Raw genomic sequence first — 15,883 nt, forward strand, 5'->3', positions numbered from 1 at the left:
GTGCTTGCTTGCGGTAAAGCTAGGGAGACTATGGAGCATGTTTTATTGGAATGTGAAGACGTCTACCCAGCGGTTTATTTAGGCGCCACTGGCCTCCTTGAAGCACTTGGGTTCAGCGACAGCAGTGGAAAAGCAAACATGTCCGAAATAGGCATTAGTAAGAGGCGATTGAAGGATTGGTGGAAGAAAAGTAAGGAAACGACAAAAAACGGAGACGTACAAAAGCAAAGTTCGAAATAGGGGATCAGAAAATTTGGGTGGGGTAGTTCATAGTGTTTTTTCTCTGTTTTATTGTTTAACCTAGGTAGGACATTACGCAGTATAGTAGCAAGAACTTGGTGGCGCAACCCAGCGCCCCGTTCTAAAGGGGACGCTCATAACATCCATCCAACATCCATCCATCCATTGTTGTCAGAGTTAGATTCGACTTCGCCAGGCCTAGGGGGCAGAGGAGGAGGAGTTGTAGGATGTGACGCGCTCATCACGGAGGCATCTGCGTTCTTTAAAGTCCGACAGTGTCGGGAGTGTCGCTCTCTAAGGGCCGCAACAGCTTCCCGACGAGACGAATGGTCTCTCGCCATCTGCTTCAACACCTCCCTTTCCTTCTTCATTTTGGGGCAGTCCTTTGGGCCCAATGCCCAAAGCCCAATAAAACTGGGGCATTTTTGAACCATGGCTACACGGGAGTCTGCAACGGGGGGCTCTGCGCAGCGCAAGCAAATACTTGTGTTCTCGCACACGACGCTCACTTGTCCCAGCCTCATGCAATTGCGGCATTGGAGTGGCCTTCCGATAAATGGTTGCACGGGGCATGTAAAGTGGCCCACCATGAGGTGTGGGGGAAGATATTCGCCCTTAAAAATTGCCTTCAAACAGCGGGATGCGCCGAGTCGGGACACATGAGTGTGGAGAAGCCAGCAACAGTTGCCTTTACTAGAATAGGCAAGTCAGCGCTGGGGATTGAGACGTCCACGTTGTAGATGACACCAGCAGTGGTGTCGCTGTTCAGAAGAATATGCGAGCGGACCTTCATTCCGCCAAGTCCCATAAGTTTGCTCAAAGTGGTCAGCGCAGTCTTACGTACGACGTCAATAGCCACAGACGAACCTACACAGATGCCTTCTTTCAGGATAAAGTGGGGATCTCGAAATTGAAATATACTCTATGATAATTGCAGTCAGCGACTCAAAAAACACGTCATCGTTGACACCAGAATCATTGTGAAATTTGACCTCACTTGTTTCATGAATATTTTCTCGAATGGCAAGGGACAATTCGTCGAGGGGCACACAATAGTATAGGCCTTCAATGTCGATTGATACAGCATTAGGTGCCCCCAGCTGTCCTTGTATAACTGCAGCCAAGTCCATCGAGCTGCGAGTTCCGAACGGGTCATGTGTGTCCAGGAAGTTTAGCTTGCACTGTAGGGACTACCCGATTACCTTCTGCCTTGACCTATCTCTGGTTACTATCACTCTCAACTTGCAGCTCACTTCACGTGTCTGCGGCAATAAACACATTCAATTCTATTGCATCATTTTTTTCACTACTTTTGCAAGACTCACCAAGTTCAACACGTTCAACTTTTTCAGGGCAGGTGTTTGTGCCTTTTTAGTTAAAATGCATGAAGATTCCATGTGTTTTTCCTTCGCTTCCGGGGCTTTCTTTCTAAAAGTCTCATTGGGGAGCACGACGAAACCACTTTCTTTAAGCAACGTCTGGTGGTAGTCTCGGAAATAAGCAACGACTTTCGCCAATCCACTATCTTGCCACTTTGGCGACGCTCTTGTGCGTCAGCCAGGCAGTCAAAACCTGCGGATAGACAACAGTCCTTTTCCTGCTAATACACACTGTCACACATTGGTCAACAACCCATGCTTCTGCAAAGCTAGCTCGACGCTGTATTTTGGGCCGTTTCGCAAGATGCACTCTATGTCCGGGGGGCAGAAGCTCCTGCTAAGTAGGTGGCAGATATGCCTGATGATTTCATCGTGCTTCTTGCGGGAATTTGCTTTCTGACTTCACACAATACGATTCAGTTAGCTGTGCACTGTGTCGCCATTTTTCTTGAAACCTGTTCATGAAGCCGTCGACTATGGTACAATTTCGAGACCTCCACTTTATCCAGAAACAAGGCATCTGTATAGATTCCTCTGTGGCCCTTGTATTTTGCAAGATTTTTTTCTGTTTAAATTTGACAAATAACTAATGGAGGTCACAGCTAACAATGATAGATTGCTTTGCGCGTTCCATAGGTAGAGAATTCTTTTATCATTTTAAGGTTGGTGCCCTCTGACTGTTTGGAAGCTGTGGCGGAAGACAGTTTCACTTATTTCAGGGGGCGTTCTGACACTTGGAATTTTACTTTCGAGCTTCCCAGCGAAAGAAAAGCATTAGATCTTTGGATATAATACTAACTTCTTGGTACGATAGCCACGTTTGCTGAATTTACTCACCTGGAAATGAGAAGGGTTTGCTTCCGTTTGAATCAAGAGGAAGAATGGTGCCCTGTACGTTGGTAAAAAGAAATATAGCCACTTTATGCTTCCAGAGTGTGCTACAGAAAAGCTGTTGTCGCGTCTTCCAGGAAAGCCTTCGACATCCCACTCTAGTGGTTGCCACACCATCGTCGTCACGCAGTCGTCGTTATACCATTCTCAGGTCGTGGTATCGCGCTGTCGCTTTGCCATGGTCATTCATTGAATACCATCGTCCCATTGTCGTCATTCTGTCCTCGTCACACCGCATCCTTCAATCATCCATGTCGTTCCATTTTGATCGTTTTATCGTAATTGTGCTTTTGTCATTCAATCGTGATTATGCCGCCAGTTTTATGCCATCGTCATCACAAAATCATAACCGTACATCTGTTGTCATGCTGTCATCGCCATGTATTCGTCGTCGTACCATCGTTGTCATGCATTCATCGTCATATAATTGCACCTGATGTCGTCGTCGAAGTGCTGCCGTAGTTATACCACTGTCATAATTTAATAATGTACATTTCAATATTGTCATGCCGTTGTTGTCACAGCGCCTTTCTCGTTCCATTTACTTCATTCTTTCTTCGTAATTCTATAGCCGTCAGTGCGCTGGCGTCATAGAGTTGTCATGCCGCCATGCTCCTTGGCGACCTTAGCAATTAAATGCCATGAATACACAGGAGGGTATCAAATTATGTCGCATGTAGCCAAAGCAACAGATGTATCCGAATAACAACTACCGATGGTATATAAACTTGACTTAGGAACTACGATGTTCTGCCACATTGCTCGAATGGTAACTGCATTACCACTGACAGTCAGCGTGGGATGAGTTATGCCGTAATTCTTAAACTTGTTTCCCTGTTTGTGCGTAAAGCAACGATTACGAATAGTAAGTCTGCCGACTTTACCGTAGATTTTAACGCGTGTAAAGGACCTCGTGTCACAGAAAATATCGTATCGGTGTTGTAGCCGGCGTTGAGGTCCTGTGAGCGAAAGTTGCCGTATATACTTAGCTATATGTATATTTCACGCCCTGCTACATTACATGCCCTCTATGCGGGTTATTTGCTATGCCATTTTATCCCTAATGTTGCTCATACCTTGTCTTACATTCTTCACAAAGTTATTCCTCGCCATTTTGAGGATATGAGCCCACAAACATATGTCTTGAAAACGACATCGCATGCCTTTTTTTGTTAAATCTTCTCAGACTGAAATATTATAAGTGCGACACAATAACGGAGACCTGATAATGATGTTGTATTTTGGCATGGCTGTGCACAACCGCCGGGATCGGCACACGCACGAGGCCGTGTTTCTACCAGAAAGCTCGGCTTCGTGCATAGCGTTTGCCGCAAGCGTTTCCCGATAAACATTAAGGTTACATAAACTGTAGTGGCAGCGAAGCATGAGAAGCAGTCAGGGATCTTTGCATGCTGTCACCTTCAATTCTTAAAAGTGAAGCTAAAGCATCCTCCAGACTTTTTCATTGTGACATCTCTTTGTGCCTCTAACCTTTGCTTCCAACTACATACTACGTAGACAAAGAAAGCCATTTAATAAAATAGACATTTATTTTTTTCTGCATAACAAGCAGGAAGCACCCACATGAAATGTAGTGCATAGATCAGCTTTACAGAGGCGGCAGATGCTCTCTTTGGTATCAATGGACCACTTATTATCAAAAATTTTTAAAACGCGCACCTAATAGACGCCAAAACGCGAGAAACATTACCTGACATGTACACATATACTTTTGCATGGACATTTATACAGAAACACCTGCATTTTATTGTAAAATGCCTAAAGTTCAGGCCTCCGGCCTTTTTCGTTCGTTCCCGACGGCTTATTTCACTTTCTTTTTATCCGATGTTCTTTTCACGCAGTGCTTTGAAGCATTTGTAGTTCTTGACGTCAGGTTTTATACTGGCCATTCTTTTTAAGAGCAGTTCCAGTCCCTTTCATTCCTACTTCCAATCCACTTTATGCCAACCTTTTTATAAATTTCCGGTCTAACTTGTTAGGCACGTTTTTTTTTACTATCATGCTGAGCAAGCGTGCATTGCTTAGCCATCGCGAAACGTATCGGAAAGTGGAAGCTCCCACAAGTATTAGGAATGGCATTGTTTTTATTGAAATGAAAAATAAAAGAAAAACATATTCACGCTATAACGGTCACGGCTACTTTTTCACTTTAAAATAAAAATTATATTTTAAGAATGTTGTATGAGGAAGCAAGGTCATAGGGTCAAAAGATTGGGACAGACAGAGAGAGAGAATAAACATGTTTATTACACACGTGAGGCGTCGGAGAGGTGTCCTCATTCCAGAACGCCTTGAGTTTGGTCCGCGTCCTGGCCTCTCGCAATCAGCCGTTGCTGATCCTCGAGGTCGGAGCTGGCCAAGGCTCTTTCCCAAAGCGCGTTGGTGGGATAAAGGTTAGGAGGATGTTGCGCACAACACTATACGCATACCAAGATAATCCACCGTGGTGGCTTAGCGGCTAAGGCTTCGCGCTGCTAAGCTCGAGATCGCAGGATCGTGTCCCGACCGCGGCGGCGGCATTTCGGTCGGGACAAAATGCAAAAACACCCAAGTACCGCGCATTGTACGCGCGTCAAAGAATCATCGTGAAGAGAGAGACATAAGAGGAATGGCAGGAAAGTTAACCAGATATTAGTCTCCTGTTTTCTACCCTACACTGGGGATGGGAGATAGGGGTTAGAAGGAGGACAGAGATGAAAACGTTAAAAAAGAAAGACACGCACACACGGAGTCACACACACGCACGAGGCGTTCCAGTTAAAGACGTTCACAAAGGCCTGTAAATCGCAAAAAGCGCAATAGTGCTTGAAGGCCTTCTTCTGTGACGGTAGGTCCTTTCGGTGGTGTAATTTTTTTTTTTCCCGATAGCGGCTGGTGGTCCAGCTAGTCAAGATCGTGGCGAAGGCTTCCCTCTGTGGACTGTGCTGCGGGCAGGCGCACAAAATATGTTCAATCAATTCTTCATGGCCGCAGTGGTCACAGGTTGCGGTGTAGGTCATTCCTATGCGGAATGCATAGACTTTGGTAAAGGCAACGCCAAACCACAGTTGATATAGAAGCGTGGCGTCGCCACGGCGAAGCTGTGATGGCGCTCGAAAACCTAATGGATCAAGTGAGTACAGTCGCGTATTTCTGAAATGTGGCTAATTCCATTGCGACGCGGTGCACTGCCGAGCAAGTAGGCGGAGCTTCCGTGCTGCGTCAGTTCTAGAAAGTGGAATTGGGACGTGGTACTCCTCAGCACGGGGTGCTCGGGCAGCTTAATCCACCTGTTCACTGCCAATAATCTCTCAGTGACTTGGAAGCCACTGGAAGGTTATTTCATGGCCTTCATCACTTATATAGTGTAATGTCTCTGTAATATGAAATAATAATTGTTCTGGCAGTCCGTGTCGTGAAGGTGACAGTAGATTGCAGTGCCGCCTTCGAATCGCAGAACACCGTCCACTTGTGTGGTGGTTCATCACCAATGTGATGAATGGCAGTAAAGAGCGCTGCGAGCTCTGCTGCCATGGATGTTGTCGCGTGGGTCGTCTTAAATTTGATTGTTGTAGCTTTCGCTGGTATGACGATTGCCGCCGCGGAGCTGTTTGGAAGGACAGATCCATCAGTGTAAATATGCGTAGAGTCACGGTATTCTCGAGCAAATATAGTAGCGTGAACGGTTTAAGGGCTGGTGAGGAATGGAGGAATCGAAGGTGTCGCAGCCGGAGTTGAACAAGCTGACAATGATTCATCATATGCGGCTATCGTTTAGCTGAAAGATGTGTGTAGTCTCTGGTAGTCGCTGGTAGAGAGGCTAAGTGGTGACGAGCAGTCCTGGCCAGATGCCTTATATGAGTCCTGAGCACTTCACTGCAATGTGGGTCTTCAAAAGGTGGTCTCTAGCGATTGCTATCGTAGCCACTGTTGAAGCACTCTGAAGCAGGCCTAGACAGATCCGTAGCGCTGAGCCTGAAGACTTTGTATTGTGTGTAGATTCGTTCTACCTGTGTTGGTTCTTGCTGGCAAGCTGTATCGTAGAAATCCTAGAAAAATCACGTTGTACAGTTGTAACATGGCACTTGTAGTGATTTCCCAGGTCTTGCCAGCGAAAAACTTGAACAGGTGGCAGATGCCTGTCAACCGTTTTTTCACGTATGATACGTGAGGCCTCCATGACAAGTCCCTGTCGATTACGACACTTAGAAACTTGTACGATTGGACCCGTCGTATTATTTGGCCATTTATCATTACGCTGTAGTTTGCCATGGGTTTGCGCGTAAATGGCACTAGTGCGCATTTCTCGGAGGAAATTTCCACGCCTTGATTAAGGAGGTAGATAGCAGTTTGTGCGGCGGCTCTGAATTCTCGCTCGCAACTGTAGGCGTGTTACTGCAGACGTCAATATGCAGATGTCATCCGCGTACATTGATAGCCTGAATATGGTTGGCACGTACTCAAGGAGAGCAATTAGTGTTAGATTAAATAACACAAGGCTAAGCACACCGCCCTGGCGGATGCCGCGGTAGCTATAATGAAGACAAGTAAGGACTTCCTCGGTGCTTACAAAAAAGGATCTCATGGAGAGATAGATCCATATCCATTGAAACATCCGACCACCCACTCCTACTTCTGCGAGAGCCTGTGCGATGGCTTCATGCGTAACGTTGTCATACGCCCCTTTAACATCGAGGAATAAAGAAGCGCAGAGACGCTTACGGCATTTCTCATGCTGATTGTACGTGACCAGGTCGACGACGTTATCGATCGATGATCGACCACGTCGGAAGCCCGCCATGGCATCCGGCTAGGTGTCGTGGTACTCTAAGTACCACTCCAGGCGTCCTAGGACCATCCTTTCTATTACTTTGCCCACACAGCTCGCCAAAGCGATCGGGCGATACGATGAGAGTTCCAACGGCGACTTGCCAGTCTTCAGCCGTGGAACAAGGCGACTTGTCTTCCAGGTTATTGGTAGCGTGTCATCTCTCCAAGATTCATTGTACAACTCAAGGAGAACACCCCTCACTCTCTCCCCCAGGTGACACAGAGCTCGGTAGGAAATTCCGTCAGGTCCTGGCCCTGATATGCGGCTACACAAAGCAATGCTGCCTTAAGTTCATGGATTGAGAAGGGTAGATCCATGCGGTGATCACGTGGTGGCGGGCGACTACTCGAAGGCGATAGAATGTTGGTAGCTGTGAGTTGGCCGGATAATATGGCGCAGAAATCCTCTGCCACGTGAATCTCCGATCTCTTTTGAGACAGGGCAAGAGCCTTGAATGGGAATCGCTGTACGAACAGTGTCCGGAGACCGCGCACCGTTCTCCATAGTTGAGATGAAGGCTTGCGTGGATCTAGCGACTCACAGAAGGCAGTCCAATGTTGCGATTCGAGCTTGTCTAACCGGCGCTGGATCTTCTTTTGCGTGCGTCTGGCGGTCCATAAACCGTGCATTGTCTTCGTATGTCGGTATCTTCGTTCAGCACGTCGTGGGATTGCTCGAAGTCGCTCTAGTTCCACATCAAATTACGTCAGTTTTGAAGAGTATGTGGTGTACGCTTAGTGTCTTGCACCGCGCTCTTTATTGCATCTTCCAAGACGAAAGATGGATTGGCGTCGCAGTGTTCTTCCATGATAGACTGAAATTTAGACCAGTCCACTCTTTGGATCGCATCCCGTATTTTGGAAGGGGACAATCCTCTGATCTTGGTGTACGTGGGGATATGGTCGCTTCCGTGCGTCTCTATGTCCGCAAACCACCCTGCACGTCTTACAAGGCTTAGTGAGACGAAAGCCAAGTCAATCATCGTGAAACTTCGCGCTAGACCAACGGAGACAAAGAAAGATACACAACGATGAGCGCTAGTGAATGAAACAATTCCAACTAGGCCGGCTCACAGTGATACGCCGAGGAGCCCCAGGTGGTAAAAATGAATACGACGTCCCCCACTACGGCGTGCCTCCTAATAAAATCGTGATTTTCGCAAGTAATACACCATAAATAATATTTTTAACATATATGGATAAAGGTCGGCGAGAAGTTGCACCACACACCTTGCTCGTGAAACGCCAGCGGCATAGCTTGCGTGGCCTGCTATCATTGATGTTTTAGATTCTAAGCTGCCACCCGTGCTTGATCAAAAGTGCAGAGTCCACATACCTGGCAGTGGATCCAGGCGCCCGTGGTGTTGAGGTAGACCACCCGGCTGGGAGGTTCCTGCACGAAGGCTGGCCCCGTCTGTTCGCCATTTGGCGGCTCGGCACGCGCCCTGCGTAGGGGCTCGTCTCGCTTCTCCGGGGCCGCTGATGGCGACAGGAGTCGCTGGTGCGCGCGGTGAGAGTGCATTCCGCCGCTCTCCATGGAGCAGCCGGTGTCGCCTGCAGCGGCAACAACGAGGTCTATAACGCACGAAAGAGGAGAAGAAAATATTTCACGCAATTAGAGAACCTGTTTTGCTTTTGTGAAAGGGGAAAAGTGCGAAAAATTGAATTCACCGCTTGCGGAATTGCTCAAGTTAGCTGACGCTTCAAGTGAACTCCCCGATTATAGCTACAACATCTGCAGACTTCATTCACGATCTACAATGGTGATTAAATTTAAGTGAAATGTTTTGTGCAGTTATTTCCTCCTGGAAAAGGGAACGTGCAACGTTTAAATATTGGAGGTTCTTTGCTTGGAAAACCTCTGACACACCTACTCATTTATTCATGTCTTAAATTAGCGAGCTGCTCCTTCAAATTCCGGCAATAAAAACTTCAACGTAAAGGGAACTAGGTGCGCATGCTGCTAGTAAGCTAACAATCTGAAGCAGATTCGCGCTAGGCATACGGTAGCGGCGGTCCACCTTCTCCGTATTTATCTTACCCACACTCAAATAAACACTTAGATACATATACGCGCTTGCGCATTGGCACTGCGCACATATCCACGTGACTCCCCATTGCACGCATAAAGGTCCAAAGTACCTCACTGTAACGCCGGGTCGCAACCTGTCGTTACATTTATCGTACTGCTAGCGCGGAGCAACCTACAGGAAGGTTGCCGCCTTCATGACGCCGGAAACGCGAATAGCTACCGTTCCTTCTAGACTTAGGGTGCCACGTCGCTCCACGGCTATCCAGTTCTGTCACCTCACTCCGATTTTCACTTTCCGCTCTGTACCCGAGAATCCCGACAGAGTGGCGTCTATTCTTACAGCCTACAAAGCAACCAGAAAGTAAGTTGTTGACGGGGCAAGCACTTCACGGGAGTTTCTCTAAAGAAGGTGTCGCGCCACTTCCCCACTTTTTCGTTCTTCCTGTGAGCCCCGTCAGTGGCTTATACATGATTACACATGGCTGATGAAGCTCTGACGGCTCTGGCAAGGAATGCGATCCTCCTTTGCAATTTTGCAAATTAGCCCTCTTCCTCCAAAGAAGGAACACTTTTGATGCAGCGCGAAACGTAACACGGACAAAAGAAGGCACATATAAAAAGACAACATACAGCGCTAATATATATGTGCCTCCTTCAATCCATGTTATGCCTCACACTGCATCAAGGGTGTTCCTGATGATTCAGCAACAAGTCAACATCGCACCCTTGTTGTCCACCCAGGAGAACCTGGGCTCGTCCAAACTAAAACCTGCAAACAAAAGCTCGGCTTCACCGCGTAAGTATCATTCGGCTTCACTGCACCGGTTTTTCCATGTTGCACGACAGGTGACGCGACAAAGCAGTGCGTTTTCGTCCTCTCGAAGAGCTTCCCAAAATGACGTCGCCGTCCTCTAGAGCCTATGATTGACGACAGCTCCCGACCTTAGCCTTACAAAATAGATGCAAATTCTCACCTAATGATGTCAGGGCATGTCCATCGTCACTTCCTCAAGTGCATTCCTCTAGCTGTCGCAGGTCAAAAGCCAACAAACCGATGCTAAGTGCGTTCAAAGCGATCCTCAGGTGATCGGCAGAGAAGCACATGGAAGAAAATGTGGTATCAAAATTGCGGCGTCGCTCAGTGCCCTATTCCTTGCTTTGAAGTGACCAAAGCGACGCTATGTTTTACAACGGTTGAAGCCAAAGTTACGAGGGTGCACAGGAAATTGGTATTATCGCTCTATTTTAGTGCAATGAACGAGCCTCTTCAGTCAGCCTAACAATTTTGAAGCTCAGCATTTAAGCATTTATTAGCACAGCGGTTAGACGTCTTTTGTGATGCATTAGTTAGCTAAGTGTACATCACGCACTTTCACAGGGCTATGTCTGTATGCTTGTGTTACGAATGTTTGTATCTGACCGTTGTCCCACCTACTTGAGTCACTAGGTAGTCCGTCGCCCGAATGGATAGCGCATCGCATAGGCATATTTACCGGTAGCGGCGAGGCAGAGGGGGCACTTGCACCCCCCCCCCCCTTTCTGAATGCGGGCGCTGTTGGCTGGAAACACTGTAACAACCCAGTCCACATTTTCTCTGCGAATGCATTAGCTACGTGAGTAATGCTTTTATTTATTACGAATCCTCTGGTTGGGTTGTGAGAATTGTCTTTCGTGCCTCACCGCGAAGAACAGTAGCAGACGACGAACGGAATGCGCCATACATGCTGGCACCTGCCGTGGTTGCTCAGTGACTATGGTGTTGGGCTGCTTAGCACTAAGTCGCGGGATCGAATCCCGGCCACGGTGGCCGCATTTCGATGGGCGCGAAATGTGAAAACACCCGTGTACTTAGATTGAGGTGCACATTAAAGAACCCCAGGTGGTCGCAATTTGCGTACTCCTCCACTACAGCATGCCTCATAATCAGAAAGTGGTTATGGCACGTGAAACCCATATTTTAATACATGCTGGCATTGGGAAGAAGGCTGGCGCTGGTCATTTCCACCGTAATAAATTTCACGTTGCGCTTCATGCATCATGCCCAGTCTTTTGTGAATACATAATCATATTTGAAAGCCCAAAGTTAGCTTGCTATATTTAACCTAAGGGCAAGGGATTCTAAAGCAGTATAATCAACCGCGCTGAACGACGACGTGCATTACGGAGTGAAATTGTTGAATTATCGAACAGCGGAATCATTGAATCTATATCTGGAGTCATCGCTCTTACATTCTACGAAATTAAAAAAAAATCAGCTGTGGCAGGTAGCATAACTTTTCAGCAGCGTACACTGTTGGGCCAGTTGGCGCATCGTGTCGTTGGGCGGAAATACGGGCGGGACGAAACGGACAGACGCCAATTGTTGTCAACTTGAGCTGGAATATTCGAAGCGGCGAACATTACTTGCACGACAAATCGAAACACATACCTAAATAATTAACAGCAGTTCACTAATGAACTTCTTAATTACTTACTTTACGGCACATATGGCACTTTACAAATTTTGGCCCGTGAGTTTGCAACAGGTATCCACTTGAAATGAATTTGCAGGAGCACACCACTTTCCAGGTATTTATTACCAAAGTATGGAACGAAATACGTACGTGGGCGTTTTAATTGCTTTTGTGCTCCAATGCATAAAAGAGCGCTTTGTTAAAGAAGTAAGCAAAGTGACAGTGTATTCTTACGGTCAGTTTGAGGACGCGTACCTCCAAACTGCTGTCATTCTGGAAATTCATTCTAGGTGTTACGCCTTGCAAACTCCTTGGCTACAGTTCGTAAATTTCAATATGTGAAATAAATAAATTAATGAAAAAGTTAATTTGTCATTTTCTGCTGCTTTCTTCAACATGTGCTTTGATTCCTTCTGCAAGTAACTCACGCCTGTCTCAAGAACCCAGCTCCATGACTAGAATTTTTTTGTCTGCAACAAAGAGTTTTTTATAATTCTGCAAAAATTAAAAATTAGCATCACTTATAGGATATGACAGCTAACGCTAGTCAAACTATTCAACTAAAAACATTAAGAGGACATGGTGCACGATACAATCTTAAGACCTACGTTGGTCGGTCCTCAGAACTCTGACGATCAGGTTTTAATTATGTATCTTGCCCCATGTTTTATAAATATTTTTTTCCCTCGAACAGATTGGCTGCTGTTAGCTGTGACACACGGTATATGTCCACAGGCTGTACAATTTCATCGTGTATTCGCCACTTATCCTATATATGTTTCTAAAACGACCTTCAGAAATGTCGACAGTTGGGCAAGTTGGTCTTTGCGTGAGCGGTTGTCCTGCGCCGTCCTTCTACTTTACTGTGTCGTGCTTTTGTTTTGCATTTCATGCGCTAAGGAAAAACACACACTCGAACGGGGAGAGCCAATACAATACCATTACAACACTGCGTCGAATTTTTTCGATCGGCATGTTTCACTTCTGACATTTGTCCATTTAATTTTAGTAGGCTGTTTGAACATAAGAGTTCCCTGGCAGAAGCAGAAAGGTAGAGACTTAATAGCTTGAGGCAATGGAGACCTTTTTTGGTAATATAAAACAAACGTTTGAACTGTTAGGTTACTTAGGTGCTTTTAAGAGATTTACTTAATACCTGCTTTATCCCGTCTTCTATGGTTGTTACAGGGCATTTATTTGATTTTCCCGGTTTCCTCTGCAAACTATCCGAGACACGGCGTTTATATTTCGTCGCAGTAGGAATCGTGTTCTTAGTGACGAGCTACAAACATTTAATGTGTGTGGGTTCATTGCAGTCTTTGTAGACAGTTACTTATTCAAGCGTTGCAAGTTGTCATACGACGGGTCAGTTCCAAGTTGTCATACGACCTAAAGGTGTTTTCCAGACAACTAAAGAAACTGTACGAGGTACGAACTTCACATTCCGTTAAAATAGGGCGAATTTTCTGCTTAATTCGTTCTGAAACTATGCCGTACTTTCTTTAAATGTAACGTTGTAAATAATTACTGTACCCTCGTTTTCCCCTAATTTTCGTTTGTCATACGAGGCTCACAGCTTGTTTCTCCGAAGTGTTCGGTTAGCTAAACTGGACGCCTTGTTCATATTTGTGGAAAATTAAGGGCGCGCTAATGTGTAGGCAACGTTTCAGAAAGGTGGGCTTTTACGATAGGTTACGCATGCTGTATGGACCGGAGCGTTATGAGCGCGTTGTTCAAGCGGCGTGAAACTTGTGCTGCTGCCCTGGCGTATAATGACAATTACAACCGAGGTGAAATATCCGCTCAGATAGGGCAAACGCTACGGAAAGTTTCTGTGCTATGCTAAATTCGTGTTGTGTGGCATACCAACAATTTCTAGAGTGGGGAGGGGGGATGGGGGGCGCAAACCACAGGTGATACGACCTCTCGCGTTCTCTCTGCATATATATTGGCAGCAGCGGCAGCGGAATACAGACGGCAGTCTAACGTGGCTCTGCAACCTTTTACAGATCTTTCTCTGCTGCGCACCTACCGGCTTGGGGCCATCTTTTTGATCTGAAGACAGGATCGCCGGACCACTTGGATGGAAAGAGAATGTGCAAGATAATCTGCTACTCCTCGTGCCTAAAGACTCGTTCATCTACTTGGCTCCCGGCTTATCCTGCACCGTGAATCACGCGCATTCTGCGGATAGGTCACAAGGGTCCCCTCCTGCTGCTACTTATATTGGTTGCGCTGTGTTCTCCTGGTCATTTGGCAGCAGCGGCAGCGGAATACAGACGGGAATCTAACGTGGCTCTGCAACCTTTTACAGGTTTGTGATTCTTACACATGGCCTTTTTCTGTTAATTGTGTACACGTTCGGTCGTACTTTTTCCTCTGTGATTGAAACTTGTGCCTTATTTTCCTGCATTTATATAATCACTGGTTGCTATTTGTCGTCATGGGTCCTTCAGGTGAAGCAGAGTGTGGCAAGTGTCGCAGTGCCTTTAAGGACGATGACAAATTTAAGGAATGCTCCGAGTGTTCAGCCTATTACCATATTGGAACTGCATGCTTCGGAGTTTCTGAGAACACGTACCGGTGTAAAAGGGAAGATTATAGGAAATCTTCGTTTTGCTCGTCATGTCGTAGGGGCAAAGTAGGACAGAGCTCGTCTGTGCCAAAGGAAACTGATGGCAAAATAGCCACGATATTGGTCGAGATAAGCAGGAAACTTGATGAATTACTGCCCCTCAAGCAAATGGTAAACGATATTGAGGAATCGGTGATTCTATTATCAACCAAATATGACAAAATTCTTGAGGCCGTTGCAAAGCATGACAATGAACTAAAGGCGCTGAAGAACAAAGTTTGCAAACTAGAGGAGCAAAACATGAGCGCATAATTGCTTTCAGTGCGCTCCTCGATAAATGAAGTTGAGTACCACCGCAGAAAACTAAATATTGAGGTTCACGGTGTTAATCAAGACAACAACGAGTGTCTTGTAGATAAAATGAATGTCATTGCATCAAAAGTGCAACTTGCCCCTTTGACTGAACAAACTGTTACCTCGATTCACCGGCTTCAGACCAGAGGCAACAGGCCTCCCGGCATTATCATACGCTTTTCCAACCAGTCAACAAGGGTAGAATGGCTGAACAAAAAGAGGGTTTTTTCAGGGGCTCAGCATGGAATGTTTATTACGGAAAACCTGACTGCGCAGAATTGAATGCTCCTAAGAGCTGCAAAAGAATGGGCGCGTGTAAATAATGTCCGCTTCGCATGGCACCGCGCTGGAAAAGTGTTTCTAAGAAAGAGCGAGGGCGATCGCGCACACTTGATAAAGTCGCCTGCAGATCTGCATAAGATCGTTTTTTGGGCATAGGAGCGAAAGTAAGTTGTAGTTAAAATGATGATGTTGGGGGATACTCGAACAAAATGTGTTCGTCGGATCTTCATGATAATGCAAGCGCACAGAATGGTGGATTGATTAGATGCATACATACAAACTGCCAGTCAGTGAAAAATAAAAAGAATGAACTTGACATTTTTTTCAGCAGCCTAAACTTTCGTTTTCATTTCATATTGCTTTCTGAAACGTGGTACAGTGATTGTACGGTCCCCTGGTGTCCGCGAAAGTACAAGTGCTTTGTGAGATCAAGAATGAACTCGCGCGGTGGCGAGGTTAGCCTAATTGTGTACGATTCATTTAATGTCAACTGTGTTCAAGAATTTTCTTGTGTTAACGATGACTGCGAGGTATTGTCAGTGTTACATGCGCGCACTGTTTATTCTGTTGTCTACAGACCACCGCGAGGTAATCTCCAAGGCTTTTTTTTCTCTTTCTTTAGAAATTATTAAATTACAGTGTTGAATTACGGTATAAGCTTATTTGTGGTGGCGATTTCAATATAAACATGCTGGTTGACTGCAATATCACACGTAATTTTGAATTGCTTTTAAAGATGTATGGGTGTTCCAATGTTATCAATACTCCTACCAGAATTACCTGCGATACGTCCACATGCCTTGACTTGTTTATTACTAACTACGGATCAAACAGTGTTCAATGTGGC

At 46.0% G+C, this 15,883-nt stretch overlaps 1 protein-coding gene across 1 annotated transcript in view; it reads right to left on the reverse strand.

Annotated features, from left to right (window-relative positions):
* LOC142583740 (uncharacterized) overlaps positions 1 to 15,883 on the reverse strand; it is a 261,417-nt gene that overhangs the window by 110,654 nt on the left and 134,880 nt on the right. The window contains exon 3 of the mRNA XM_075694226.1: positions 8,677 to 8,894. Coding sequence (XP_075550341.1) covers positions 8,677 to 8,894 — 218 coding nt within the window. The remainder of the gene's footprint in view (positions 1 to 8,676; positions 8,895 to 15,883) is intronic.

Source organism: Dermacentor variabilis, chromosome 5 (genome assembly GCF_050947875.1).
Source record: "Dermacentor variabilis isolate Ectoservices chromosome 5, ASM5094787v1, whole genome shotgun sequence".
NCBI classification, from domain to species: Eukaryota; Metazoa; Arthropoda; class Arachnida; order Ixodida; family Ixodidae; genus Dermacentor; species Dermacentor variabilis.